Source organism: Harpia harpyja, chromosome 4 (assembly GCF_026419915.1).
Source record: "Harpia harpyja isolate bHarHar1 chromosome 4, bHarHar1 primary haplotype, whole genome shotgun sequence".
NCBI lineage: Eukaryota > Metazoa > Chordata > Aves > Accipitriformes > Accipitridae > Harpia > Harpia harpyja.
In genome coordinates, this window is record NC_068943.1 from 3,622,747 (window position 1) to 3,650,011 (window position 27,265).

The 27,265-nt window shown below is 37.9% G+C and overlaps 1 protein-coding gene across 1 annotated transcript in view; it reads right to left on the bottom strand.

The window, feature by feature from the left end:
- Positions 1–1,337: 1,337 nt before the first annotated feature.
- Positions 1,338–27,265, bottom strand: part of ITGBL1 (integrin subunit beta like 1) — a 150,011-nt gene continuing 124,083 nt past the window's right edge. The window contains exons 8-11 of the mRNA XM_052785922.1: positions 22,270–22,386; positions 9,793–9,939; positions 4,709–4,822; positions 1,338–3,205 (exon numbers count right to left, since the gene is read on the bottom strand). Of these exons, the coding sequence (XP_052641882.1) occupies positions 3,114–3,205; positions 4,709–4,822; positions 9,793–9,939; positions 22,270–22,386 (470 nt within the window). The 3' untranslated portion in view covers positions 1,338–3,113. The remainder of the gene's footprint in view (positions 3,206–4,708; positions 4,823–9,792; positions 9,940–22,269; positions 22,387–27,265) is intronic.

The following is a 27,265-nucleotide window of genomic DNA, read 5'->3' on the forward strand; positions in this document are numbered from 1 at the left end:
CTAGCCAGTACAAAATCCCCATTTATCCAATTTGTTTTTGCCACCTAGAACTGCCTTTTGCCACAGGCTTGGAAGCAAGTTTTTACAGTCACTAGGTATGAAGAATCAAACAGTATGTTTCACACCCTTACACCTCTTCCTGCTTTTACAGTTTACGTATATCTGGAATTCCCGTCACAGGGAATGAGGTGTAAAAATCACAATTTATTAATACAGCTATTATTTTCACATATGTGGAATAATAATCTTATTCCTTCCAATCTCATTTTTCTAGTGAGGAAATGAGCCACAAAACAGAACTGCTGGGAGTTACATCACCAGTTACCTCAGCATGAAGCGTGGGGGGGATGTTCAAGCAACATTATAAGAAGCAGAATAAAAATTGGAAAGGAATTTATGTATACATTATATTTTTAGTAGTCTTAGTTAATGCTTTAAGGTTTATAGCGATAGCACCATTTTGTTTGATAATTTACATTTTAATGAACCACTGACAGTAGCTGTCTTTTAGAATATTCTAATATTTTTCCATATGTACCTTAACATACAACTTGGATAACACTTTTTGAAATGCTATGGCTGTGTAACCCATCCAGTAGCCGAAATGTTGGAGTTGATTGGTTTTTTAAAAAAATTCTAGCTAGAAATCAGAATCATCTTACACTCTTTTAAGTATATAAATTTAAAATGAAAGCAAATTACAAAGTAAAATGCATCAAATAATATGACATTGCAACCCTCTAAAGAATTGTTCTTTTCTCTTTGAATAAGAGTACCTGAAATACCACGGCTGATCTACGGGATATATAAATCTGCTTATCATGCCAGGAAACAAGTCAAAAGCATCTACTGAACCTAGATAAGAGTTTTGATTATCTAATATTTTCTTGTTACGGTACTAAATAGAAATGGAAGGAAATCAAGGAAAACTTTGTATCTTTCATTGTTTACACTCTGATTCAGCAGACGAATGTATATGCGAAAAAACACTAAGATGTTTTAAGATGATGTAGGTCAGTGGTATTCATAAATATAAACAAAACCAACAATCTGTGGTCTTCAGACACCAGGGTTGACAAAATGCATATATGTTAAAATTTAAGAAAATAATCCTGTTAAGCTCTACAGAGTTTAAGGGTTATAAGTATCAAATATAAACTATAATTTTCAAGATGAATTTTACTTTGAAGATTCCTTATACTGTATCAACATTTTAGAACTCTGCCTGATATTTTGGTTATCTAAAAAGAAAGCAGCTAGCAGCTTTGGGATGTATGTCTCTATTTATCTGCATAACTTGTATAGAAGTTATGCATGGATGTTTGGTGATTACACTCCCTGAGAACACAGGTTTCACAAGCTTCATTTTTAGAAAGAAAGAATCAAGGGTAAGGAAAAAAATTGGGTAAGAGAAAGAGCAAGCTACATGGGAAGGGGTAATAATAAAAGTGATTAAATAAATTCATTCAAATTTTTTGCATTCTATTACATGTCCTGTACCACTGTATTTTCCTATTTCAAAATTATCCTTTCTAAAAGGAAACTAATTTCTAGACTAATAATGGAAATACCTTTTTTGGTTGATATATAGTTCCCTTATTTCTGAGTCACGTACTTCTTCAAAAATCAGGACCTTGGCACCTAAACCACAATGTTACAGTTTGGTATTAAAAAGAAATATTTTCCAGCCATTTAAGCAATTTCTTGCTCAATCGTGGTTTCACAAAATGTAAACACTTTTGAAACAAAAATGTATGTATCTTTTTTTTTGCTCGAAAGAATTAAAGGGCTGCCAAATCTACATGTACAAAAAAATAAGAGACTTATATGTAAATAAGTTAGGGAAGTCCCAATAGTTGTGCATCATTCATAACTCAATGTGAATTTCACACTGAGCAGCATTTCACCATTGGAAAATAAAAATAAAATTTTTGTTCATACCACTGCTTTGTTTGTATTTACTGTATTAAAACTTTAATTACTTTGTTGCCATTGTCTGAACATCTTTGGCTGAGACCAGGCTACTGCATAGCATAGCTGATTTTTCAAGTCAGTTGACCTTCAGGCTCCCCACTTCTATAAAAGCAGTTAAATTCAATGAATACAATGTGTGACAGTGCAATCTGTTCCAAACAGTGATTTCTAATAGCATACAGAATTGTTATCCTAAAAGTTATTAATATAACAAATTTTCATTTGCTTTACTTTTAAGAGGACTAGGCAACCGTACATACATAGAACAGTATGATAAAAGTACATATGAGTTGCAGGATACATATTCAGAATAGGTAATCATACATTTATATCTTTATTAGTTTCATTCCTTATACTCCTATAGGTTATGTATTTGAAAGTATCGTAGTATGTAGACTAGATAACCAACTCTCTGACACATTAACCACAGAAACAAAGAAGTTCTCTTGTGGAAAAGGGTCTGTTCAAACATTTTGGGTCTTCAGTCTATGGTTGTCAGGTAATTGGACCTCAGTTACACAAATACAATTCTTTGACCAAATAAAAAAATCATTAATATTTTGATAAGCTGCTTTACAGCTTCTCTCAATTTATGAGCCGGTGCATAATCAGGACTGTTGAAAGAAAAACGCACCAATGTATTTGTCAAACACCATAAAATTAATCAAATTAATTATTTGACAAATGTTCAACTAGTGCTACTCTTCTGCAGGAGTATTGCTGCATACTGATACGGAGACGTGACAACCAAGTAAATAATGTTAAAAAAAAAAAAAAAAAAGAAAGGCTTTCTTACACCTTTTCCAAAGGTTGCTGAAGGAACAGGCATTATGGGTGTAATCTCAGTCCCATCAAATTTACCAAAAAACTCTGGAGAAGTTCCACAGGGCCAGTATTTTATGACTTCACCTTTTAGAGCTTGGACTGTCCTGCTCCCAAGGCATTTTTAATTTTTTTCTTTTTGTTTTGTCATGCATTTCTTTAAGGAGCAGGCCCTCAAATGAGTGTTCTAAAGTATTTACACGTGTGTGTGTGTGTGTGTGCATGCACACCCACATACTGAGTACTTCTGAAATTAAACGGTCTAGCAGCTTAAAGAAAAACAAACAAAAAACCTCCTCAGTCTTTGATGTCCTTTGTTAAGGATATTCTCTCCCCAGCCAGATTTCACAAGCATTTCCATTCCATCCTTCCCAGCACTCACAGTTTCCACAGCTACAAACACCGTTGCCTAGAACAGAATGAATAAAGGGCAATTATCATAATTGGAACATACTACATTAAAATGTGTTTTATGGGAAGTAAAAAGCCATGCTAAAGTAGTTTCATTGTTCCTTTATTGTTCCCCCACCCCTTCTTCTTCTTTGGAAGGAAGCAGTTACTGTACCATTGCATTAAGAAGCCACCCCAAACCTACACTTGCAAAGCATTAATAGCATTCTCTCAATAATTCTGTCATCAGCAGAACTGAAAATATTGTAATTATGTCACCACTTTTTGTACCCAGGTGTTGAGGCTCAGTGTTCACACTGTACCTCCAGGTACAAGGAAAAACAAGATTACTTTTAACTATTACGCAGAAAGAAAAAGACACTAGAAGTTACAAATGGAATAGCAATAAAAACAGCGCTTTGAACATGAAAAAATTTAAACCTAAATTCTCGGAAGTGCTATTCAAATAAATAATATCTCAAACTCTCTAGTAGATGAAAAATGCGTTGGCCCTATTTTGCAGCAGGGAAACATTAAGTACTGAAACCCATATTTTCATTTTATTTCAGTATTTATTTTCCATGACTCCCGGTTGCTCAGCTTGAGACCTTTACAGCCTGGGTTTCCAATGTGAGCTCCTCTTCCTACTGACTTCAGGAAGATCCGTGAATAGCCGCTGCAGCTGAAGATAAGGCTCCCGTTGCCTCTATACTGACTACTTTTGCCCCCAGAAAAAGACCCTTGCTAATAGGGCTAGCTGGAAGACATAATTTACTACTGTCAGCCCTCCCACTCTCACTCTAATCGGCTTGCAGATTTCCTCCACATCTAATAATTGCTCAGCAAAGATTTTCTAAAATTAAGATTTGTAACAGGAAGCAGCCAGTAAGTTAATTTAGCAATTCCCATGTTGCTTCTTGTCGCCAGATTTGTCATGAGGGTTTGTTGGCAGCCTGCCCATTTCTATCTGCATCTGCCACCTGAGCTCTCAGACAATGTTAAGGTGAAGCCGCTTTAATCACTAGCCATCACATCATAAGAAAAACTGTCAGGTATTTCAGCCTCCCACCAAGAATCATCTGATTGCCAGGAAGCACAACTATGCCTCTCACCTACTAAAGATCATCAGACAAGTGAATTTTGTCTGACTTACTTAAATGCATTATACACATAGAAAGCCCAGTAAGAGAACAAAAATTAAAGAAATCTCATGATCACAATGCTGACACCGTACATCCTTTGCCAAAAAGCAGTAACTTGTAGTCTATTACAGTGAAAACTGTTGATGGATTTCATAGCTGGCTTGCTTACTTATTTAAATTCATACTCGGGCTTTCACCTGTTGTTTTGAAACCTTAAGTTGATTATCATGCTGCACAAAGAAATAATTATATCAGGTTTGAATAACCAGCAAATGCACTTCCTCCGTCAGTGGAGAAAGAAGAAGCTGGGCTTTGTCTAACATAATTCCCATCAACACAGTTTGTTTCTTAGAGCAATGAAGTGTTAGCCTGTACTGCACCTGTGCAAATGAGACCGTCATGTTTGTCACAGTCTCTGTCATCGCATTCACAGAGATCGCCCGAAATGTACCATTCCTGTGGTGAACAGATGCACTTTCCACAGTGGCAGGAACCTGAAATCACAAAAATTATTACTCGCAGTCAAAGAGCACTGCATTTTCAGACTAGAAAATAACATCCCCAGACACACGTGCACACACACACACACGCGTGCACATATGCACTAAATTGCTGCCTAAGAAGCTATTGCATAAAAGAAAATAATCAAGCTAAAAGCTTTTTGAATAAAAGGATTCTTTTGGCGTGAGCTAGAGTATGGTGGGACGTTACAACTAATGCTTTGATTCTGCTAATTCACTTAATCAGGACTCACATTTTGAAGCTTTCCTTTGGTTTCAGAGACCTACAATCAGGGCTACTCTTCCCAGTAACTGTTCTGGGTTTTTTTTGACTAGAAAAGCTCAAACTGTCCCTGACCCACTGTTCCTGAAGGCAATAAAATCACACCCAGGAAGAAAACAGCCCTCCTCATCTAAAGCCCACAAAACACCAGAGGTGCCTAAGACTAACATTTAGACCCTCAAAATCCTCATCACCACAAATGAAGCTGCTCCACGTCCCACGGAATTACTAAATGTTTGCATCGGGTCAGAAAGAGTTTGTGCACATAACGGCAGTTCAGCAGTTTGCTCGTTCCTGCAGAGCACCCCAATGGCCCTTGCTGGGACGGGCAGCTCTCCTCCTCCTCAGGGATGTCAGGTTGCACCCCCACAGCCAAAGGAGGGACTTCATGGTGACATTCGGGTGATGCCATAACCCACCGAGCACCAGAAACCCCCCTTTAAGGGAAGATTCGGAGACATCCCTACCTTCTGGAGAAGGTTCATGGCTCTGAATCCTGGAAAGGGACAGTTGCCTGCAGGGAATTGTGTGTCAGGAAGCCTGTAGCCTGAAAATGGTGTGAGAGGGTTTTCTGCAACTAGAAACGCCACGAGGAGACAGGAATTCCTCCTGGCTGATTCCAACACCCGGCTGAAGGGAGTTGGCTTTTACAGAGCCCATCCTCAGCTGCCTGACCCTATACAGAATTCAGACACTTAAATGCCAAGGTGAGACACTTAGTAGGTGCTGAGCAAAAATCCTTTTGTGGACCTAGCCCTAAGAACTGGTTACAGCACAAATCAATACGAAAATCTCAAAACCCAAATAAATGGTAACAAAGAATACGCACATAGTTTTCAATTATGGGAGGCAGAGTTTTAAAAAAAAGTCACCAAAGAAGCTGTCAGCCTTTAACAGAATGTGCTTATAAATGAGTTGTTAGGTGCTGTTGAAAATCCCACTCTCTTGCATTATTTCCAGTACAAAGTCACCAATGTGTTTAATGCAATATTAAAGAAAATATATAGAAGGAAGCTTGGTTATGTCAGAATATAACCTAAACGGAATTCATACGTTACTTAACAGGGCCAGAGCCAAAGTGTATAAAATGATGCTTTTTCCATCTTTCCATTCTTTTCAGTGTCCTCTGTATAAAATCCATAGTAAAAATCCAAATACACATTTTTTAAAAAAATGTGGATCTGTCTATATCAACCAATTTTCCCTAGGTTTTTCCCATAAATACTGAAGCGTGTCTGATCAGTGAAACTTAATTCTTTAAAACTTCAGAACAGTCTCAGCAGAGTATCTAATTTTTTAATTAAAAATGTAAGTAAGTAATTTAGTGTTTATTGTAAGCTGACAAAAGTGAACTCATTGCCTAATTTTAGAGAAATGCTGTTTTAACTTGTAACATATGGAACATGTAAATATATACAGGAAGAGCTAGTGATTGGAACATTTGGAGATGGGAGTATTTAGTTAAGCAGCTACTTTTTCCATGATTTCTGAGTATTGCTTACTAAGCCATGGGCACAGAAAATACTGACATTCCCTACAAGGATAAAAAAATGCCGTTGTATAAAGAGGCAGTGGAGGATAGCATACATATTGCATGGTTGCTGTAGAAGAGATACACTAAGACATACTTGAGGGTAATTTAGACCGCATGTCTCTGTTTATACAAACTACAAGGTACTGACAGCTGAAAATCATGATGAATAGTATCAGAATTCTAGTGAAATTAAAGTAGTTAATAAAAGCATGACATTCTAAGAAACCTGAAGTGATTCTGCATAAGCAAGCACTGATGCTGCTACTGAGGGATGCTCACGACGTTTAAAACTATTTTGCAAAAGATAGAGCAAATTTAACACCAAGTCAACCAAAGAAGATCAGGCTCCATAATATAAAATCTGTTAGGGAGAATGAATGTATCGAGTCTTTTCCCTGAAGAGAGCATGCTGCTCTGGGAGGCTCCTCAGTTTAATTAAAATGAGTCTAATGAGTTTGCGGGGTGTTCCCTGGGATCCCAGCCAGATCCTCTCGGATGGGATTTGGCTCATTACCTAGCCCACGTCCCGCACCGTTACAGTAGCCATCTGCAGCCCTACATTTCTGCCAGCGAAGCAGCAGCGTGGTGGGTGTTGCTGTTTTCCTTGGGAAGAGCTTTTACTACAGGTGGCATAGTCAGCGAGCCAAGATTTTGAAAACAACCTAGGAATGTGGATGTCCAACTTTGCTTATATTAACAGACTGTAATTTTCTGAAAGTGTTCAGCAGTTACCTGCTGAAAAAAATGGGACTCCTTAGAGTCTATTAAATCCTACATACAGAAACTCAAGCTCCCTCAGTCCATTATAACATTTGCATATCTTGGCTAGGTTTCCAGCAAGGATGGAATAACCACCATTAGTGCACGGGTTTGAAATTCCCTTTCATATGACCAGTAATGCTTACTTATTGATCGATGTAATGAAACAGAAAGAACAATTTGTCATTTTAGCCTCTGGATTGTGCTGGTCACACTTCCTATGAACAACATTTTAAAGTATGGGTACCCAGTAAGACATGATTTCTGGATACATATTTAAGCATCAAGAATAGATTTGCCTAAAAAAAGAAAAAAAAGGAAAAAACCCCAAAAACCAAAAAAAAAAAGAAAAAAGAAAAGAAAAGAAAAAGGAAAAAAAAAGAAAAAAGAGGAAAAAAAAAAAGTCTAAATGTAGAAACAAAAGTTACAAGTGATTAGACTGTCTTTGCCTGTGATCCCCATCCTGCTCAGAGAAGAGGCAGGAGATAGTAACCTCCTTGGATGTTCACTGGCCACACACTTCTGGAAGTTATCTTATGTAGGTATTTCTCTTCTGGGACAAGAAGTTACACATATGACCACCTGTTCCCACAATAAAGCTGCTATAGCATCTAGTTTGACACAGCTTTATTATGTTGACTGTCCTCAGGGCAACTTTCTGTCACATGTGCTTGAAGGCCGAAGAAACTTAAAAAAAAAATCCCACCAGTTTTGCTGAATATGGATTTAGGGTCAGGTTTGTAATTCCCATAAAAAGTAAAAGCTGTTCACCAGTTCGCTACTACCTTAGAAAAACTGGGCCTTTGGAGACAGGTTTAAAAGTCCTAAAAGTCAGTGACCAGATCCCAAACCACTCCCTGGGCAGTATAGCCAACAGAGGGAAAAAAAAATCCTCAATGTCTCTGCAAATTCCTTCCAGATTATCTGCTCCCAAAGCCTCAAAAAGTAAATTGTAGCCTTGATATACGTACTCAGAGCTAATTGTTCTCAGAGTAAGACCCGCAGGCTGGAATACATAGCTCTCAGCCATCCTTACAAAAAGGTAGCAGATTATACAAATATTTTAAAATTTAACATCATTTTTCATGTTTTTATTTATTTAGAATCTTATATAGTGCATTTTATTGATTTTAAGCATATTCACTTACCTTCACGGTTTATATAAAAAAATCACATGAAGACCAGGGCTAAGAGAAGAAAAGTTAACTTCTGCAGTAAAACAGAGTAACACCATTTCTCCAGTAACTCAGCATCCTCTTACACATACACTAATTTAAAGATAGCCACATCTTCTGGAGACAATAGAGAAACAGTACAACTTCCTCATTTTCTATGACATTGCGACAACAGGGTGGGGGGGGGGGTTAAAAAACAAAATAAAATGGTGCAGTGGGGGAGAATTCTGATAAGCGATAATACAGATGGAAGAAGGCCAGGCTGGAAACCCTATTTAAAATTTCCTTTGCACTGAAATAAAAGTTACCAAAGGGACAACTGGAAATCTGCCTGATGTAGAAGCGTCCTGTTTTTTCCAGCTAGCAGGTTTCTTCCCTGTCTATGCAAGGGATACACAAACAGAGGAAATGGCACATCCAGTCTGGAGTGAGTGCATTCTAGCCTTCAGCCAGTCCCACCACCCGCTTTTTGTCTAGTCTCTTTCAGACATATTATATACAAAAATAGGCAGTTTTCACTATGGGGGAGCTAAAAAGCCCTCTTTCCAGTTATGCAATTTCCTAGCCTGAAAGTCTGCAAGGTAGGAACCTCAGAGAACGATTTCAGATGATTATCAAGATTTTCTAAATTTTATTCCTCCCTGTGGCAATTTTTTATAGCTGGACTGAAGGTGATGCAACTACCTGAATAAAAATTAGTAAATGAGTTTGTGGAACTCTTATGGGGGCTGCAGATGTCTACCTTTCCTTTGCTGCCATATTGGGGAGGGAGGTCCTTAACTATACCAAATGTTGCTGTTAAACACCATCCTCCACTTACTTTTGCCTGAGATATTGCATTTGCCATCTTGGCCACTGCAGTGTTACTGCAGGTAGTGGCCCTGTTCCTCAAACTGGATGGAGCACTAATGGCTAGTTTATAATGTGCAGCTGTTCAACACAGACCATCAGATAAACACTTACAGGAAATTATATGCTATTAATAAATTGCATAGGAGAGCGATGCTGCTAAACATGTACAGCTGGGGTGGGTGTTTGACAAAATGGACGTAGGTGCATTACGGAGCCAAATATAACATCCTTTTAATAATAGGTGCCTTTTTGAAAGAAAGGGTTACTAAACAGCCCACTGCCATGCACGTTAGTCTTCGAGAACATGATCGTTTTCCTCCTGCGGGCACTGACATTGGGTAGCTCAGCTGCCAGTTCTTACCCTTCCCCGAGCATAATATGCCATCCGCTGACTCGCAGAGACTTCTGCTCTCCTCCTCCGTCATGTTGCACTTCCTTGAATGCTGGCACAACTTTCCAAACCATCCGTCCTGGCAAATGCATCGGCCGCATGAGCAGATACCATGGCCTGTAATGACACCAAGGCTGGTTATGAGCAAAACAAGCAGAAAGCTGTGACTGCGGTCGCAACTGAGGTCATCTTCAGACCTCTGCAGGGGGAGGTGCGTGCTATGGGATAGACAGACAGATAGATGGACAGCACAGCTTCCCGGCAGGGTGGCCTTCTTCAGTTCTCTCATTCTTGTGTCAAACAAACAGGGTGCTCTAGTGATCTGCAGAAAAGCATAGGCACAGCTCCCCTCATCCAAAAAGCTGAGCATCACCTCAACTTTATAGGATTTTCCCAAATCCACAGTGTACTGAGGACAGACGCAACCCCTTTCGTCCCATGTCTTTCATCCTGCAGCCCGGTGCTGAAGTGTCACCTGCACATCCCATACTATCACCTGAAGCAGCAGACCCCAGCACCGGGCTGCGAGCAGCACAGCACACAGCAGAACAGGCAAGGGAGATAGAAGCTGCAATATCTCCTCCAGCAGCCCATTACTGCGGGTTATCTGCTGCAGCGCATGGAGCCGCTGATGCGCAAAGCCTGGACTCAATATACTCTGCAATTACTACAATTAACTCATACAGTACAGGATGAAGATAATTCCCCACAGGGTCTCATGCAATTACTAAAATTGGTTGTACGTAAACCCAACAGGCAACCTGCAAAGAGCTCCTCTCATCGCCCTAACAACATCCTGTTTCTCTTCTGCGTCTCTTCTCCAGACATAGCTATCCCAGCTCAGCAGTTTAAAAGGTTTGGCCCTTTCACTCCTGCTACTGTAGCGAAATGCCGAGGGAGGAGGAAGAGACCAGAGCATTCTCCAGAGCACACGGTTGTATGACCCTGAGGCAGGACACCGAAGAAGGATGGGCAAGTTATGATGGTGGGCTTTCTCCACAGGGACACATAGATTTTAAAATTCCCAGATCAAGACAAGAAGCCTGAATGAGAAGGAAGATGGACAGGCAGAAGAAGAATACAGTAGCAAGGACATAGCTATCGAAAGATGATTAATATAAGGGGGAAAATTAGGGGGAAGTGAAAGGACAGAAAAAACAGAGGAATGAGAAAAAACATAAAATAGCAGGCGAGTGGAGAGGAATACACTCTGAAATGTTAGGGAAAGAAGGACAGGGAATAGCAAGTGAAGGAAAGGTCAAAGAAACCCGAGTGTGGGTGAATGATAGAGTCTAGAAGCTGTAATCAATGTTTAAAAAAAAGGGAAAAAAAAGATGAAATAGAGTTTTTGAGAATTATTTGTACAAAGATTAATAAAAAAGGAAAATATGTTGAATAGTAAACTGAGTGGAAAATCTGGCCAGGAAGAAGGGAAAAGTGACAACAAATGCAGTCAAGAATACAGAAATGGAAAATAGAAAAAAGTAGTAAGAAAAGTCTCCAAGCCAGAATTTCACTTTTCACCCCGAATAATATTTCTGCAGCAGAGAAGATCATTCCTTAGCTAATCAGTTTACTGGGCTTAAAAGAAGCAAATTATACATGCCAGTGACTTTTGTCCTATCCTACCTGCTATGTAGGGCAAGGGAGTGGAAACAAGGGGACTGAGATAATTTGGGAGCATGGGCTGGGAAGAAGGGAACAAGCAGTAGGAGTATCTGGCAAAGCATTGAGCTGTAGGATGCAGAAAAGCAAACCGGCAATTTTGCTTTGCTGATTTGTGGACTTATGAGGCAACAGTGCAGCTTGACATTGTAAACCAGGAGGCAGCACTGGTAGAAGCCCAAAAGAGAGACAAACCTTGTAGTTTGCTCTAAGTGGAATTCCTTAATGTTTTACTGATGGCCAAATACTTTACTAATTTAAATTAGAAAACACTGGAAGCTCCAAAGTCTTGGAGCTGTCATTTACAGCGATCTAAATGTTCAGAATAATTTTTGTACCCCAGACTGTGTTTTGATCTTTGGGGGTTTTTTTAATCTTATTACCTATACAACCTTAAATGCTCAGTAACAATGACACAGTCTTATTACGACAGTATTCCTACCCACTTCTGCAAGTGACATCCAGCAATTAACCAATTTACATATATGGGTTTAACATATATCAAATATTGCAAATTGATAATTAGCAACAATAGAAGCTTGATGATACTTCAGCTTCTGTGTTAGATAAGGAAACAAGAGCAACTATACCACAAACCAAAATGCAAGAGGTAGAAAACAAGCATATATACTTTCCCATATGCTCCTTCCGGGTAGATGGCATGCAATTGTCTATATTAACTTACTCTAGCTAAGCTTCTGACAGATAAAAATGCTCTGCCTTATTTATTTTTAATTAGCAACATATAGACTAGATTTGAGAATAGCTCAACCACTGAGGAGCAAAATATACAACTGGATGTCGGTGTTGGAAAATTATTTGTGGAGATACAAATACTTGTACTCATTTTAGCAGCAAATAGTAAGAAATCCATGATGATTTCACTGAGAAAATAATTTTGTATCATTTTTCTTGTATAGTCATTATGATTTACAGAATGCAGAGACTGATCATGTCTGTAAAGCCTTTAGACAAGTCAAATAAAAAGGTAATGCATAAACTACAAATTTACAACAGAGTTTACAGTTTACCACATAAGATTTTGACATGCATTTTTCTGAGATGACCATTCCTCCCCTCCTTTATGCCATAGAAATCCTCAAAACATAAAGGATTCCTTTGTCTCAAGCAATCCATTTTACCAAAATAATATTTACTCCTAGCTGACACCAGCTTGGGCAACTGCAGCTCTTTGGATGCCTCATCCATCGGGGTGGTGAGTACGCAAGTGCTTAGCCCGTACTTGTTAACTCCTAGCTATCTTCTGTGTGTGCTAGCCTGTGAAAAACTGCTTTACACCGTTTAGTTGCGTATATCCTCCTCGCAGAGGCTCTTTGCATTTGTCTGAAGATGTCCAAACAAGCTGACCAAAAGGAAGTGCCAAAATACAAGCAGCTGCTTTCAGTTGAATGTAATATTCAAATTACATTCAAAGTGTCTCAGTTTCACTCCAATGAATCCCAGACTCTCAAAATTATGAGCAAGAGCAGCAAAAAGGTGCTCTTGCTCATAGGTTCTTTTAGATCTGAATATAATTCCATCCATAGAGGAGAATAAAATTCAAGAATACAGCAATCATAGAACAAAGGGGAAAAGAAAAATCTCTAGTTGAAGAAGTCCAGCCCAACTGAATTGGCTAACATGATAAAATATTGATTTAAATATTCAGATGAAGCAGATTTCCTGGAAAGTGTTGGTCTAGCATCAATTCAGATTTAACATGAAGCCCTTAAAATCACAAACAAATTGCATATTGCAATGGCTCTGAGACTATAGATCTTAATTCATAAAAATCTGTGTTAATGAACATTTAAATATATAACAGAATGTTTTAAACATTAATCTCCAGTCAAGAAGAAAGACTGTGATGGGGGAGAGGGAAAGGAGAGAAAAAGATGATGATAAAAATACTGTCACTTTGTTTAGAATTATCAATAAATCCAATAACCACAGGATTTAAATGTGAAACGTGAATGCAACAACAAAGCAAGCTGCAACAGATTACTAGCAGAGGTCCTTTATAACCCAAATCAACCCAAATTAAACCAGACACCAGGGTGAATTATTTCTTACCACGCCTGGAAATAAAACTATGTGGCTGTGGGAAACTTCAGGTTAGGACTACTCATGAAACTGTTGTCAGAGTTCCCAAAAAACCTGCACGATAATTTTCTAATACAAAAGGCACCACTACATGGGAACGTCAGCATGATGAAAGAGGTGAAGTAATCATTGCAGAGGAAGCTGGTTCTTATTTATAGACTAAGTGATTATAACCAGATGAAGTTCACAAAGGGCAAACTGAGGCCAGCCCCAAACAAAATTTGACACCTCAGCAGAACAAGTTTTTCAAACTAATATAATATAATAAATATATAATAAAGCCAACATTAACCAGAGCTGGAGGAAACAAATCTTTAGCTATAAAAATATGAATCTGAGACTGTCCTGGATGAAGAATTTATCTGACAGCCCAACATTTTTCCACAGTACGAGAGAAGTCCACTCATGCTATGAGTTAGGAGTACGAAGGCTGTACAGCCAAAGAAAGAAAGATGAAATAGATAGCAACCAATATAAATGAGAAATTTTGTTATGAATAAAACAGATACAATAGGGGAAAAAAAAACCAAAACAACCCAAAATTCTATAACTGGATGAAAAATCAGAAGTTTTAAAACTGTACTAGGAATATGAAAAATCTCAGCATAATGCAGGATCCCTGATTTAGAACAATAGAGCAAATGAAACAAATATTTCTCTCTGTACTTAAATAGCAACAGGTTTTTCTAATATTTTATTACAAGACTATGATAAAGAACTTTCCATTATATTATTAACATAAGAGAATATTAAACAACATCTGTCTGGGAGAAATATTTCTAAGTGATCAGGCTTCATTAACCTGCCCAAATATGCTAAAAGAGTTAGTAAAAAACATTACTGGATCACTGATTTTTATTTTTATTGAATACCTGGAGAATCCCATAAGACTGGAACAGTTGTGACAACTGCGGTTAGAGAAACCTAATATAAATACGAAGCAAAATACTGATTGCTTATTATATTTTCATAATAGGTTGCTTAGTATTGTCCAAGTCTAATAAAGGTGGACTGTGGCTCCAGTTTGAGCAACACAACAGGCAGGCAGTTCAGTAAAACCTTCAAGTTAAACACTGCGTTGAAAAGGGCTAATGTTATCCTCATATGCATATAACAGGAGAGAAGCGAGTAGGGACAGAAATGAGTAGGAACATTTAAAGCATTGATGAGATGGACATTAAAGTCCTGCAACTCACTGTGATATCCATGTTTGAAGAGATTTTGAAAAACTTGGAATAGTCCCAAAGAGTTCCAAAGGAAGAATTCAAAGGGCAGAGAAAATGGCTTGTTGAAAGAACTTCAAAGATCTGTATCTGCTTAGCCTATTGAAAAGAAAAAAAAAAAAAAGAAAAAACAAACAAACAAAAAAGAGGCTAAGAAGTGTTTTAGCAGGATCTGAGCTACCTTCTTTGAAGGTACTAGAATGAGGATTCTCAAACTACCAGAGAAAGACAAAGCAAGAACCAGAGAGAAAAGCTGTTCCTGACAAATTCAGCGAAACGGCATTTCAAACACGGATTATGACTATTGGAACAAACTTTCAAGTGATGTTGGCATGGGCTGCACATGTCTTAGAGTCTTCAGAGCACAGCCTTCTCAGAGCCGGGCTTTAGTTGGACACAGTACACAGACTTCAACAGAGGGGGAGCATGGGTATAGCGTAATGGCTATTTATAGCCTAATATACGAGGTTCAACATATAAGCCCCTTTTGGATTTGCAAATTAATATCTATTAATCAACTTAAATGTTGATGCATTAGCAATTCCTTTACTGCTCACTTCAATAGAAAGATTCAATTAAAATGCTTTTTACAAACCTAAATCATATTTTATGCTATCTGAAAAGCTAACTACGTTCTCTGTGCATCTATGTAAAGCCTCAACTTTTCACACACCTGCACAAATGGCTGGGTGACCGGGACAGAAATCTGTAGTGCATTTAAAAGAAAAATTAGAAAAGTAAAATCAGCTAAGTAAAACCAAATTAATTTAATACAGAATATACCATGCACATTAACACCTATACTGGCTACATTAGTCACTCTCGTATCTAATTCAATACATACTGATCCTTTTGAGTTTATCTGTTGCTGACCCTGAATGTGCCTCAGAGCTAGGATGAAGTAGTTAAGTGCAAGGACACAGGCATTGAATCATTGACTCTCTACTTAATGTTGTCAAAATAAAACCCTAAATCACACTGGCTTTATGCCAGGTAGCCTCTGACTTCTCCACTACCTAATACAGTAATTTTCACTTTTTTTAGGACCAGTTTTACCCAGTAAACATGTGTTTGAATTTTTTTTCCCAGAAGAATCAATTGCATTTTTCAACGACAAATACCATAATAAAATATACTATTAAATAGTATAAAAATGTCCAGTGAATTCTGTAACAATTATATGTATTTTAGATTCCTCAGTCAAAAGAACATGGTCCCTGCTCTGACACAGTGCATAACTTGTGTCATTCCTTTCCTTGTGAACCCAACAAGAACAGTGTTGTCCTAAGAATGTCAAAAACGAGGAAACACAGACACAGGCACCAGACTTGCCTGAAACTTACAGAGGTGAAAGTAAGAAAAATCGTGAATCCAAAGGATTATCCTAACTGTTGGGTCCTAAACAATATAAAAGATGTGTCTAAAAAACCAGTTTGTTGTTGTCAGTCAAGATGAAACAAGAAGACCTACTGAGAACTTGATGGGCAGCATCTCTTGTCCATCTTCTGTGTCACACACAAGTGATCCTGACCAAACTACTTAAATCCAGACACTTTGATGCTTGTATGTGGGTGTGAGAATGCGAGTGAATGAAATCAGTAGGAGAATGTCTCCGAGTTGTGAAAATTAATTTACTCAGGGATTTTATAAAAAAAAAAAATGTTAAATTCCCCTCCCATAAAGTCTCATGTAGAGTTTTCGCTGCACTGGTTTCCTACAGTTAGAGAAGAGGTGTGAAGGCAGACCTGAGGAAGGAGGAAAATACTAACCACCTCAGCATTTCCTCCAAGAATAAATCAGCTCCTCCAGCTTTTACAAGCCTTTATACTACAACTAGAATCTCGAACTAATGAGAACTAATGCCTTTTACCAAAAGGCATTTGTATAAACAAACAGAAAAGATAGCTGCATTTACTCTTTGATGTGACATGACATTACACAATTGGATTCCCTATAGTGTTAGGATTGTATTTTGATGTGCCATGGCTAAAACAAATAGTTAAAATGTCATCAAAGTGAATTTGCTCACTTGAAAATAAACAAATCAGACTTCTCAAAGTATTATATTGTTGCCAGTCAAAGAACTGGCTTACTGGGATGACTAGAGGCGTAGTTGTTTCTTAGTGTTGAGGACAGTGCAAACATATATAACTTAATATTAAAAGGTTTCATCAAAGTTGATTATCTAATTGGTGTCCTACTATATGAAGCACAGTCTGAAATACTGACATAAAACAAAATGGGAGCATCCCTAGAAATACATAAGGGCCTTGCTATGAGTTACGTGTTCTGAGTTTCCACCTTTGCTAGTGGCCCTAGTGACAAACTTGTGTGGAGCTTCAACCAATTTTTTACTATTTTTGTTTGGTTTGTTTTTATTGTAGAGTTTTTAAGCAGCATAATCCTGCACCATCCAGTACCATGCAGAGGACCCAAAAGGGCTTCTGTTTTATCCCTTCAATGGTTGCTACTTTGCTGTGACAAGGACTCACAGCTAGGCCGATAATGGTCCAGAGAACAAATCAAAATGAATGGAGTTAAGAGCATTATCAAATCAATTTCAAATTGATCTTTAGTGTTTTTCTGAATTCTTGTTCTCTTTCAGGATTGAGGGCAGGCAGGCAACAGAATATAATGGCCAACAGTCAACCCAGTGAGGTGGAGCAGCCAATGATGACATCCCTGAGAAACATTACTGGACACAGTAGGGGAACAAATAACACTTGAAAGCTCAGGACACATCTGCAGCTAGCAGCACAGCCATAACCTCAGAGGACAGAGAGAAGTGTCTCTCACCAGGATACAGGATAAGTAAGTATCAAGCCTGGTGTGCATCAGTGACATAGCCATGCCAAGCAAGAATTTGTGCTGGCAAACCTGTGATACTCCAGTCGTGTGTATGCACCAAAAGCACTTAACTTGCACATGAAGACTCAAAGAACTAAGTAAAGCCAAATAAAACATGATGTTAAATATTGCTGTGGATCAACACCGCAATACAGCTGGGCAAATCTTACATCATTGAAAAAAACTGAACTGTAGGGAATGGGCCTTTAGGTAGAATATATCTATCTCAAAAAGGCTGCATGAGACACCTCCTCCAGCCATAGCATATTAAGTCTCTGTGCAGAGGCACAGGCAAAGGAAGGGGAACACAAAGGGAGGACCTGGCCAGCAGGTCGAGGGAGCTGAGTCTCCCCCTCTACTCTGCTCTCATGAGGCCCCACCTGGAGTACTGCATCCAGCTCTGGGGTCCCCAGAACAAGAAAGACATGGACCTGTTAGAGCAGGTTCAGAAGAGGGCCACAAAAATGGTCAGAGGGCTGGAACACGTCTCCTGTGAAGAAAGGCTGAGAGAGTTGAGGTTATTCAGCCTGGAGGAGAGAAGGCTCTGGGGAGACCTTATTGCAGCCTTTCAATATTATAAAGGGGGCTTATAAGAAAGGCAGAGAGAGACTTTTTACCAAGGCCTGTAGTGACAGAACAAAGGGCAATGCTTTTAAACTGAAAGAGGGTAGATTTAGGTTGGATATAAGGAAGACATTGTTTATGAGGAGGATGGTGTGACTCTGGAGAAGGTTCCCCAGAGAGGTTGTGGATGCCCCATCCCTGGCAGTGTTCAAGGCCAGGTTGACTGGGACTTTGAGCAACCTGGTCTGGTGGAAGGTGTCCCTGCCTATGATAGGGGGGGTTGGAACTAGATGATCTTTAAGGTCCCTTCCAACCCAAACCATTCTATGATTCCATGAATCCATTTCTAATAGCAGAGTGCTGTGGAATCTATGCCGAGTCCTCCTGCAACCTCTTTGTGGAGACATAATGTCTCTATTCCTGGTACTGCAATGATGGACAGATGAATTTTTAAGTGAATGACTCACTATAATCATGCAGAAGCATGGTAATAGGGTTTCACTCAGTTGTACCCTAATTTATCATATCTTTTGCCTCATGTCTTTCTACCATCGCATGGACAGCTGGTCTGGAAAGCAAGCTATTAATCAATCTCTGCTGGTCAGAGGAGGCCAGCAACAATTCTTATTCAAATCATTTAGGTTGTCATTCACATTTCTCATTTCAGCATGCATTTAATCTGAAAACGTTGGACTTTCCTCCTTGTGCTTACAGGCACTCAGTGCTCACTGTCAGACCCTGCACATTCACAGGGTCCAGCTCACAGTTCTCTGAAGCCAGAGTTACTAGCAAGGGCTTATGTCCTGACAATGATTGCCTAGGCAGCAACAGTGGTAGAAAAATAGTAATGAAAAGAGGAGAAGGAAAGAGGAAGGAAGAAGCAGTTCAGCAAGTGGTGTCAAGAGGTTCAGGCTGAGATGGAAGCATGGACAAACCCAAAAGGAAGAGAGAAAGGTGTGTGTGCTATTAGTGCAAAATTAACGAGAGAAGTTCTGTGAATAGATAAGTTGCAAAAGAGGAAAGAAAATACAGTTAAAATTGGTAGAATCTCCGAAAAGGGGAGATATGTGAAATATTGTGTATCAAAGGAAACATTCAAAATGTTATCAGGATAGAAAGCGATAGCCAAGCAAAACATCTGACAATTGCTAAAGACTAAGGCTGAAGCTATCAGTAATATCAGAGGCTATTGAGGATTTGAAAGGGATAACAATGACAGAAATTCGTACATTTGGTCAGAAACTGTGCGAAGAGCCATTTCAATGAAAATGTTGGTGGTAGCCACAGTGAAAGATGAAGTCACAGAAAGGTGAAGTCACAGAAAATGCATAAGGAGTAAATAGCTCATATTATGAGTTTGAAGGTGAGGAAAGTGAGGAGAATTCACTTGCCAAGTGGTGAGTGAACAGAAAGGTGCAATTGATGGGGAATCTCTGAAGATAAATGTTCCTGTACTTAGTACTTACACCTAAATAGGTGCTGCCTTAAGTTATTGGGTGGCCGGTGCCCTCTTGAGGCAGGTGGATCAGAAGCACAGACAGACACTGGATGATCAAAGAAAATAAGGTTTCAGGATCTGCCAGCAGTTAAAAAAAGAAGGAAAAAAAAAAAAGGAAGGAAATAGAGGGAGAAAGAGGGGAAATGAAGGAAGGAGCCACTTCAGAGCTCCAGCAGCCAAGAGAAGGAAGACTGGTGTGTGGAAGAAAACTGCATGATTAGTAAGACATTTATGTTTCTTAATTTGAATCTTGACGCACTTCACATGGAAGAACCAGACAAGCGCAAAGAAACACTTCTGTGGCATGAGAACAGAAACAGAGGAAGGGGAAACCAGTTCTCGGCTGTAAAAGAATAAAAGTGGATGGAATTGTGCAATAATAATAACATAGGAACATGCTTCAAGGAGTAAATTACAAGCAAATCTAGAATAACCTAAAAATATATCAAATTATATTTAGAAATATAATAGACAGAACAAGAAATAAAATATCAAGAATATGAAAAAAATAACTTGCCAATTACTTACCACTGGAATCCCAACAGATCTACTACAGAAATCCAACAATTTTTAAAGGACAGTATTAGTAGTGGGATGACTTCTAATTGGGAAGACTAAAACTCTAGAGACCAGCATCACCTCGCCAAGTTCAGACAGCTGTGAATGAGCAAAGATGCTCTAGTCTCCCTTGAGGCACTTAAGAGGTCAGCTCACATCTTGGTGGATTTAATCATCACCCTTATGCCATGCTTCCTACTCTCTTTTTAATTACAAAAAAGCCCAGGACAACAGGATTCTTGATTTGGTGCTTATTCTACAATTTTGGGAAAAGTATTAGGAACAAGCTCAGCTCCCTGGAACAGCAAAAATCACAGAGTGGGCCTTCTGAAGTCCTGTCAACAGATGCTGTGCAGTGCAATTTCAAACAGGGCACAATCACTTGAATTGCGTTTTCCCATATAATTCCTTTCACCTGCAGAGAATCATTAGTAACTAAACTATCAGCTTGAATGAAGGTGGAAAAATTGAGCTTGAGACTACAATTGATTCGTAAGTTCATGAGCTGACTTTCCTTTCTATTTGTTGTTTCAAAATTAGGGAAATAAGCTTAAAGCATATGGGGTTTAAATTAATTAATTAAATTCTGCCATTCTCTTTGGACAAAGCTACTTAGACCAAAGAGGGGAGTTTATTCAGGTAACAGGGTGACCTAGAGTGTCTCCTGCACAGTAAAAAATTGGACACTGGTTCAGGTGTTGAGGTGATTGTTCATTTAAGTGTGAGGTGCCCTAGCCATCAACAAAAATTAAAACTATCACTGTATCCTTCCTAATAAGGAAGAATGGATTTTTTGTCTATAATTTCCAAAATGTGCAATATAATTAGCAGTATTAACATTGAAGCATTGTTATCAAATAATGTAAAATATGAATGAAATAAACAGAAGAGATATTTTTAACCATGGAAGATGATGAATTTTGGTTCCCAGCTACTTAATTTATAACAAATATGACCCAGCTTTTCAGTGCTTTTATCTGCTTTTATGTTCTTTATAGAAAATTAAGTGTCAAATTTTTCTTTTTCTACACATTCACATTATTGAATTACACTGAATGTTATAAACTATTATTAAGGCTGGTTAGACAGTCAAACTAGAATTTTCCATATATGCCTACATTCTGCATGGCAGACACCTTGAAGAAATATTCCCTGTAGGCAGAATCTTTTACATACATAAGGACTATGAAGCAATATGGTTTTTTCTTACATAGAATAAAATATGTCGTTGTTCATACCAAGTACTTTGTTAATGTTAAGAATCAAAGAGTCATTTTAAAAATAAAAGCCACTAAAAACTAGAAAGGGAGTATTTAGGACAAATACTACTCACCTGTTTTTAAAATACCATATGGTATGTGTACATTTACATATCTAAAACTAACTTGAAATACTGTTTAACACCAACATATATTACTGAAAAATCAAAAAGTGAGGTTTTCACTGTCAACATTAAAATAAACCATCTGCATGTACAATTACTATGACAATGTATCTCAAGCATTTTTATATTCTTTCATAATATATTTTCACTACTTTTTTAGAAAGCAAACATATCACTGTCAGTGAATATGAAATATTCAAAAGTATTGCTGGTCATTATTACCTTTAGGTAAAATACAACATTCTCAGTAAAACATCAACTGTAGAAAACAAAAAGTAAAATTACCTAGTTTATCAGGTTTTCCTTCAAGTATTTGTATTCTTCTCTATTGAACACTGATGGAATTTGGGATATACTACAGCACTTACATTTATGCTATTACGTGTATTTAATCCACTTCATTGTTAGTGTTTCTGAAGTTTTAAAATAAATATTCACTAACACTCAATATTTATAGAGCTTGTTCCTTACAAAAATCTATAATTTATTATAATCAATCAGTGATGTCTATAGTGACATTATGTTATAAAATCAGGAGGAACAGAAAGTTATAAACTCTCAAGACTTATATTAATTATATTATACTATATTAAGTGAATGCATACCCCCACAGACATCACCGTCCGCATTTTCACACTGTCGATCGTCGCATTCACAGTTTTTGCCATGAACTCTGTTGTCCCCTGGAGGGAAACAAGTGCACTGGCCACATTCACATCTCCCTGTAAGAACAAACAATTGTTAGAGTCATGATTTCAGTAAAGTAAAATACATGAAATATAAACCCAAACTTATTCTACACCCTACCCACCAAAGACACACTACAAGTCACTCTGTATTAATTAAAGTATGCAAATAAACACTATTAAAAAAAAACCCCAAAACTCCATGGCAACCAGAACCAAACGATATCACTGTTATATCTTGGTGGAAACAGCAACAATAAGCATTGTATGTTTTTCATATCTCAACTTTACATAACAGAGCTATGGCACATACTTAACTGCATAATTAACCTCTATAATTGATCTGAAATATTTAGCACATACCTCAGGAACTCCAAAATGAATGTGATTAGAATTAAATAGTCTACACACGGGGCTATCTATCTAAGATACTTTCTATTCATGTAGAAACATAACACTTCAGATACTCTGTCAGGCATTTGGAAAGCAAAAATCCCTATAATTTTTCTTGCCTAGACCCAAGGAAATAGAAGTTGAAAGCACAACCTCTGTCAGAGTCTTTCCTTCCATCAACCTGTTCACAGGAGAACTCCCTAGAGCTTAAAGGGGGAATAGAGTCACCCAAACTCCCACAGATCTTCTACTCCAAAGCCCTCAGAGCAGTGAGTATTAAATGGTCAGATGTGAAAAAAAATAAGATCAAGGACAGTCTTACTTTGCACATATATGAGACAAACTCAGTTCTGGGTACGATCGGTTTTGTTATTTCCTAACTTCTAAGGGTCTGCCTCTGTATTTTTTAAATTGTTTTCATGCAATGCTACTGTGAGAATGCTCTAAATGTGACACAAACCGTGGATCGAAGTAATACACTGATGGGCTTGGGAAAGAATATTGTGTGTAAAAAAGGGCTACCAGAGACATGGATTAGGATGCAGAAAAGCCTGTTCCTCTCAATCTAATTCAATCACATCATCAGCGAGACTCAACCTCGGCCTGGACACTGCCCTACTGACTGCAGAACCCAAATTTACGGTAGGAGCAACTATAGCTACAAAGCAAAAAAATCATGCAAGTGCAGCCTTTCATTATGTAACCAAACAGTTCAGCATGCGCAATTATTTTTTCAGCATTTGCCGAAGTATTTTGCTGAATGGGAAAGGAGAACCTTAATGGGGCTTTCCTAACTGTAGGTTTTGTGGCAATAGAACCTTTGAAGTCAACGTACTCCCAGATCATTCTTAATCTTTTTTTTTTTTTCTTAAACTTCTAACCTAAATTTGTTAAATTTGTTTTTAAAAAAAACAGTCTAGTTAAGTTGGAGTAGGGGGGGGATCTTATTACTTATGGAAAAAATTCCCAGCTCATTTTATAGCTGCCGTACTCTTCATCTTCCCAAGCATCAATGTACATTGTACTTTCGAGCTGACATTCTGTGTGCCAGGATTCAATCTAGAAGAACATTTTATGATCAACTTAAAGTGCAAGAATCTTAAAAAAAGACATGCTGATAGAGACAATTAACAGCAAATACTTCATGATACCTTTATAATATACATAGTTTTAAAACTATGTTGCATTGTCAATTATATGAGGATATTCGCTCCAGAAAGAAACCTATTACAGGAAGTGCATCTACCACACCACGAAATACAGTTGTATTTGGCAATCATGTCAACATTTAAAATATGACTACCTACAGAATGATTGATGTTATTTGCCTGCATTCTCTAAGCTATAATTATTTGCCAAGGACAGCTACATTAGAAACTGGAAAAAAATAATTCCTTAGTATTTAAATGTACAGAGATTTTTAATGAGTCCAACTCGTCACTATTTGGGGCTCTCACAGTCTCTTTCTATGCATCCACCTTAGACAACATGGCTACTTTTACAAAAATGTCACATCGCAGTGTCCCAAAGCACAGTCAGTCACCCGTAGGCAGATAGGTACCTGATGAACAGGACCCATCTGTTGTGAAGGCTCTATAAAATAAACAAAAGAACCATTTTCAACAGTGGTATCCTGGCCAGCTAATGCTATAATAAGGAGGATGCCTGAAGGACAATAAAATCAGTTTAAGCAAGTTGCTTTGAAGATAGGAGTCAGCAGAGATGGAAAAGCCTCCAGAGGGACGAGCAAAGGAAGGTTCTGTAATGAGTGTCCTGCATGTTCTGTAATTAAGCATTACCTTCTGTAATGCTTAATTTAATAAGTCAGAATGACCTAAGAGCCACTCAGTCGCTGGGCACTTGCACTGGAATGGGAACAAGTTCCTCTCAGTCCCTGCTGCAATTAATATTTATTCATTTCAGTTTCATGTGCAACTGTTTTACCAGCAAAAAAAATGAGGAATATCCCATCCCTAGGCAGACAGGGCACATTTTTGTCATGTAAGAGATACAAGCTCAGGTTGTCACCTCAAAAATCAAGCACAAAGGGGATTTCGGCCCTACTTCTCAATCTTCTCATCTTAGCTAATGAATAAAATACCAACACATATATTCAAAAAACCAAAATTCCTTGTTGATATCTGTGCCTTGTATTTTATTTTGGCTGGCTCCCACCTAAGTTCAGCGTATGATTTAGATCATCTGACTGCGGACCTCAACAGAACAGAAAGTGTCTTGAAAATGGACAGAAACCTCAGTCAGTAAGTGCGTGCTCTGGAAGAGGATTTCTCTGAGCTATTTCTTTACTTTTAAATATTCAAAGATACAGATATAGTAGTTTAGTACGCTGCTGCTGAAACTGATACTCAAATTCTTAGTTGATCATTCCTTTTTTTTTACTAATTTGACAAAATCAGCCCTAGGAACATGAGAAGTGTGTTTAGCGATAGCGCTAAATAATTGCAACTTTGTACTGGCTTAAAAAGTGTATTTTACCTCCAAAAATATGGAGATTTTTGTTAGATTATGTAAGGTGGGGTCACTCTCTGGAGGTAATTTGGCAGAGAACTGAAGTCCTACTGTTCTGAACAGCTAACTACATAGCATGTAGCAAATGTAAACTTCAAAGGCTGTTTATTACCAAATAGATAAACACAAAAATTAATAGCATTCTGTAACAATTTCAGATTGCTTCCCTGGGAAAAGCAGGATATTTGCAGGGTAAGCTTGCTTCAGCCATACTGCTATTTTGTCAGATGTAGCTGCTACTGAAATAACAGAAGGCACACCTTATTCTGTGACCTTCTTCTCTTAGTTATTGTGATAAAATACTTACCATACAAATTCAATCATTCAAAAGTAATTTGAAGCTCACATTATACTGAAAAGGGATCAGCACTTTACTAAACATACTATTTCTTTGTCTAGAATAATAGGTTTACCATAGCAACCTGATTATAGAGGGAAAGCCACTGCCAAACACATCCTAAAATCTCTTTAAATTCCAGGGCATAAAGAAACAATTAAACACACGAGGACTATAATATTCTGCACCTTCTCAACCCTCTGTGCAAGAGCTACACTTTGAGTAAAAAGAAACAAGTTCACCTCAGACATTTTATAGCAAGTGGCTTCCTCTCCTTGCTAAACAGGGAGAGTAAATTTTGTTGTCTGATGACTTCAGATGAAGAAAGCTTTATGATGGAGGTTGTATTAGCTATCAGCATTGAAAAGCTTAACCTACTTATTGCAATGCAAGATCCCAAAAATAGAATAATCATACAATACATTTATTTGTCTACAGTCTTAATATTTCCTCGCACTCTGTCCTCCCACTGATGTCAATAGGACTATTAACCTATTACCGATAATTATTACTTGACAACTGAAAAAAGACCAACTTAGAGTGGGGTTTTTTGTTTTTAAAGGGCATTAAAGTGCCACATCTCATTAAAACACGTGTGTTAGATAACTGACTCTAGAATTCTAAAAAATTCGTGCCTTAAGTATTTAGCTTTTGATTTTATTCACAATTTACTATAGCATTTTTCAGTCCTCTTGTCCAACAGTTATGAAAGCATAACTAAAGTAAACAACAGTGCCTAGACTTACATTAAACTTGCTCCCACGCAAATTGCTGTGACCATTAGCTGCATGCGTTCAAACCAATTTCCAGCTGCCTATATCGACTGACTGAAAGTCTCTTTTATATAGGTAATTTTCATTTTAAAACACTGTGCTAGAAGTATGTAATTTGTGTAATAAAACATTTTTACCTTGTAATTGCCAGCAAAACTATAGAAAGAAACAGCAATAGCTTTCAATGTAAAAATAAACACTGAATATAATAAGATGTACTTCATTGTCTTTTTCTGTCTATAACTCTACAACATAAAGGATTTTTCTGTGCATGGCGCTGAATTTTTATCTTCTAAATGAAAACAAATAAATAATTTTTTTTTTTTAATGTGTAAGGAATACAGCACCAAATTGCACTGAGATTGTGCTAAAAGCAAACCAGGTTCATTGGTAACTCAGAAGGATGGTGCTTCATAAACAGAAGGGAATGTGCCTTTAGGAAGGACTTTTCTGCCCCATGGCTGTCCCAGGCTTAACATCTGAAAGCATTACCTATCAGAAATTGCAATTTCTTTGTTATCAAGCAATCTCAGGCAACCTGAGCACATTCAGTAAAGCTGCTGTGTCTTTCTGCCAGCAGAACCCATTTCATCCTGGATAGGAAAAGATGATCTAAAATGATGTTCAGAAATGGCAAATCAGAGAAGGGGGATGGGAAGATTTGTACAGAAGATCACAAAGTTTCAGGGGACATAGTAGGTAGGGAGAAGCAGATGTGACTTATGGGAGTAATAGATAAGAGGTAGCAGCTTCAGCTAAGGAAAAGGAAAATTCACTGAGTGGCGGAGGGAAAAAAGACCAGTAAAGGGAATAAACAGTACCACAAAATGGGCAAACAAAATGCAGTGCTTCCCAAAAATAGGGTGGACAATCTCATCATGCT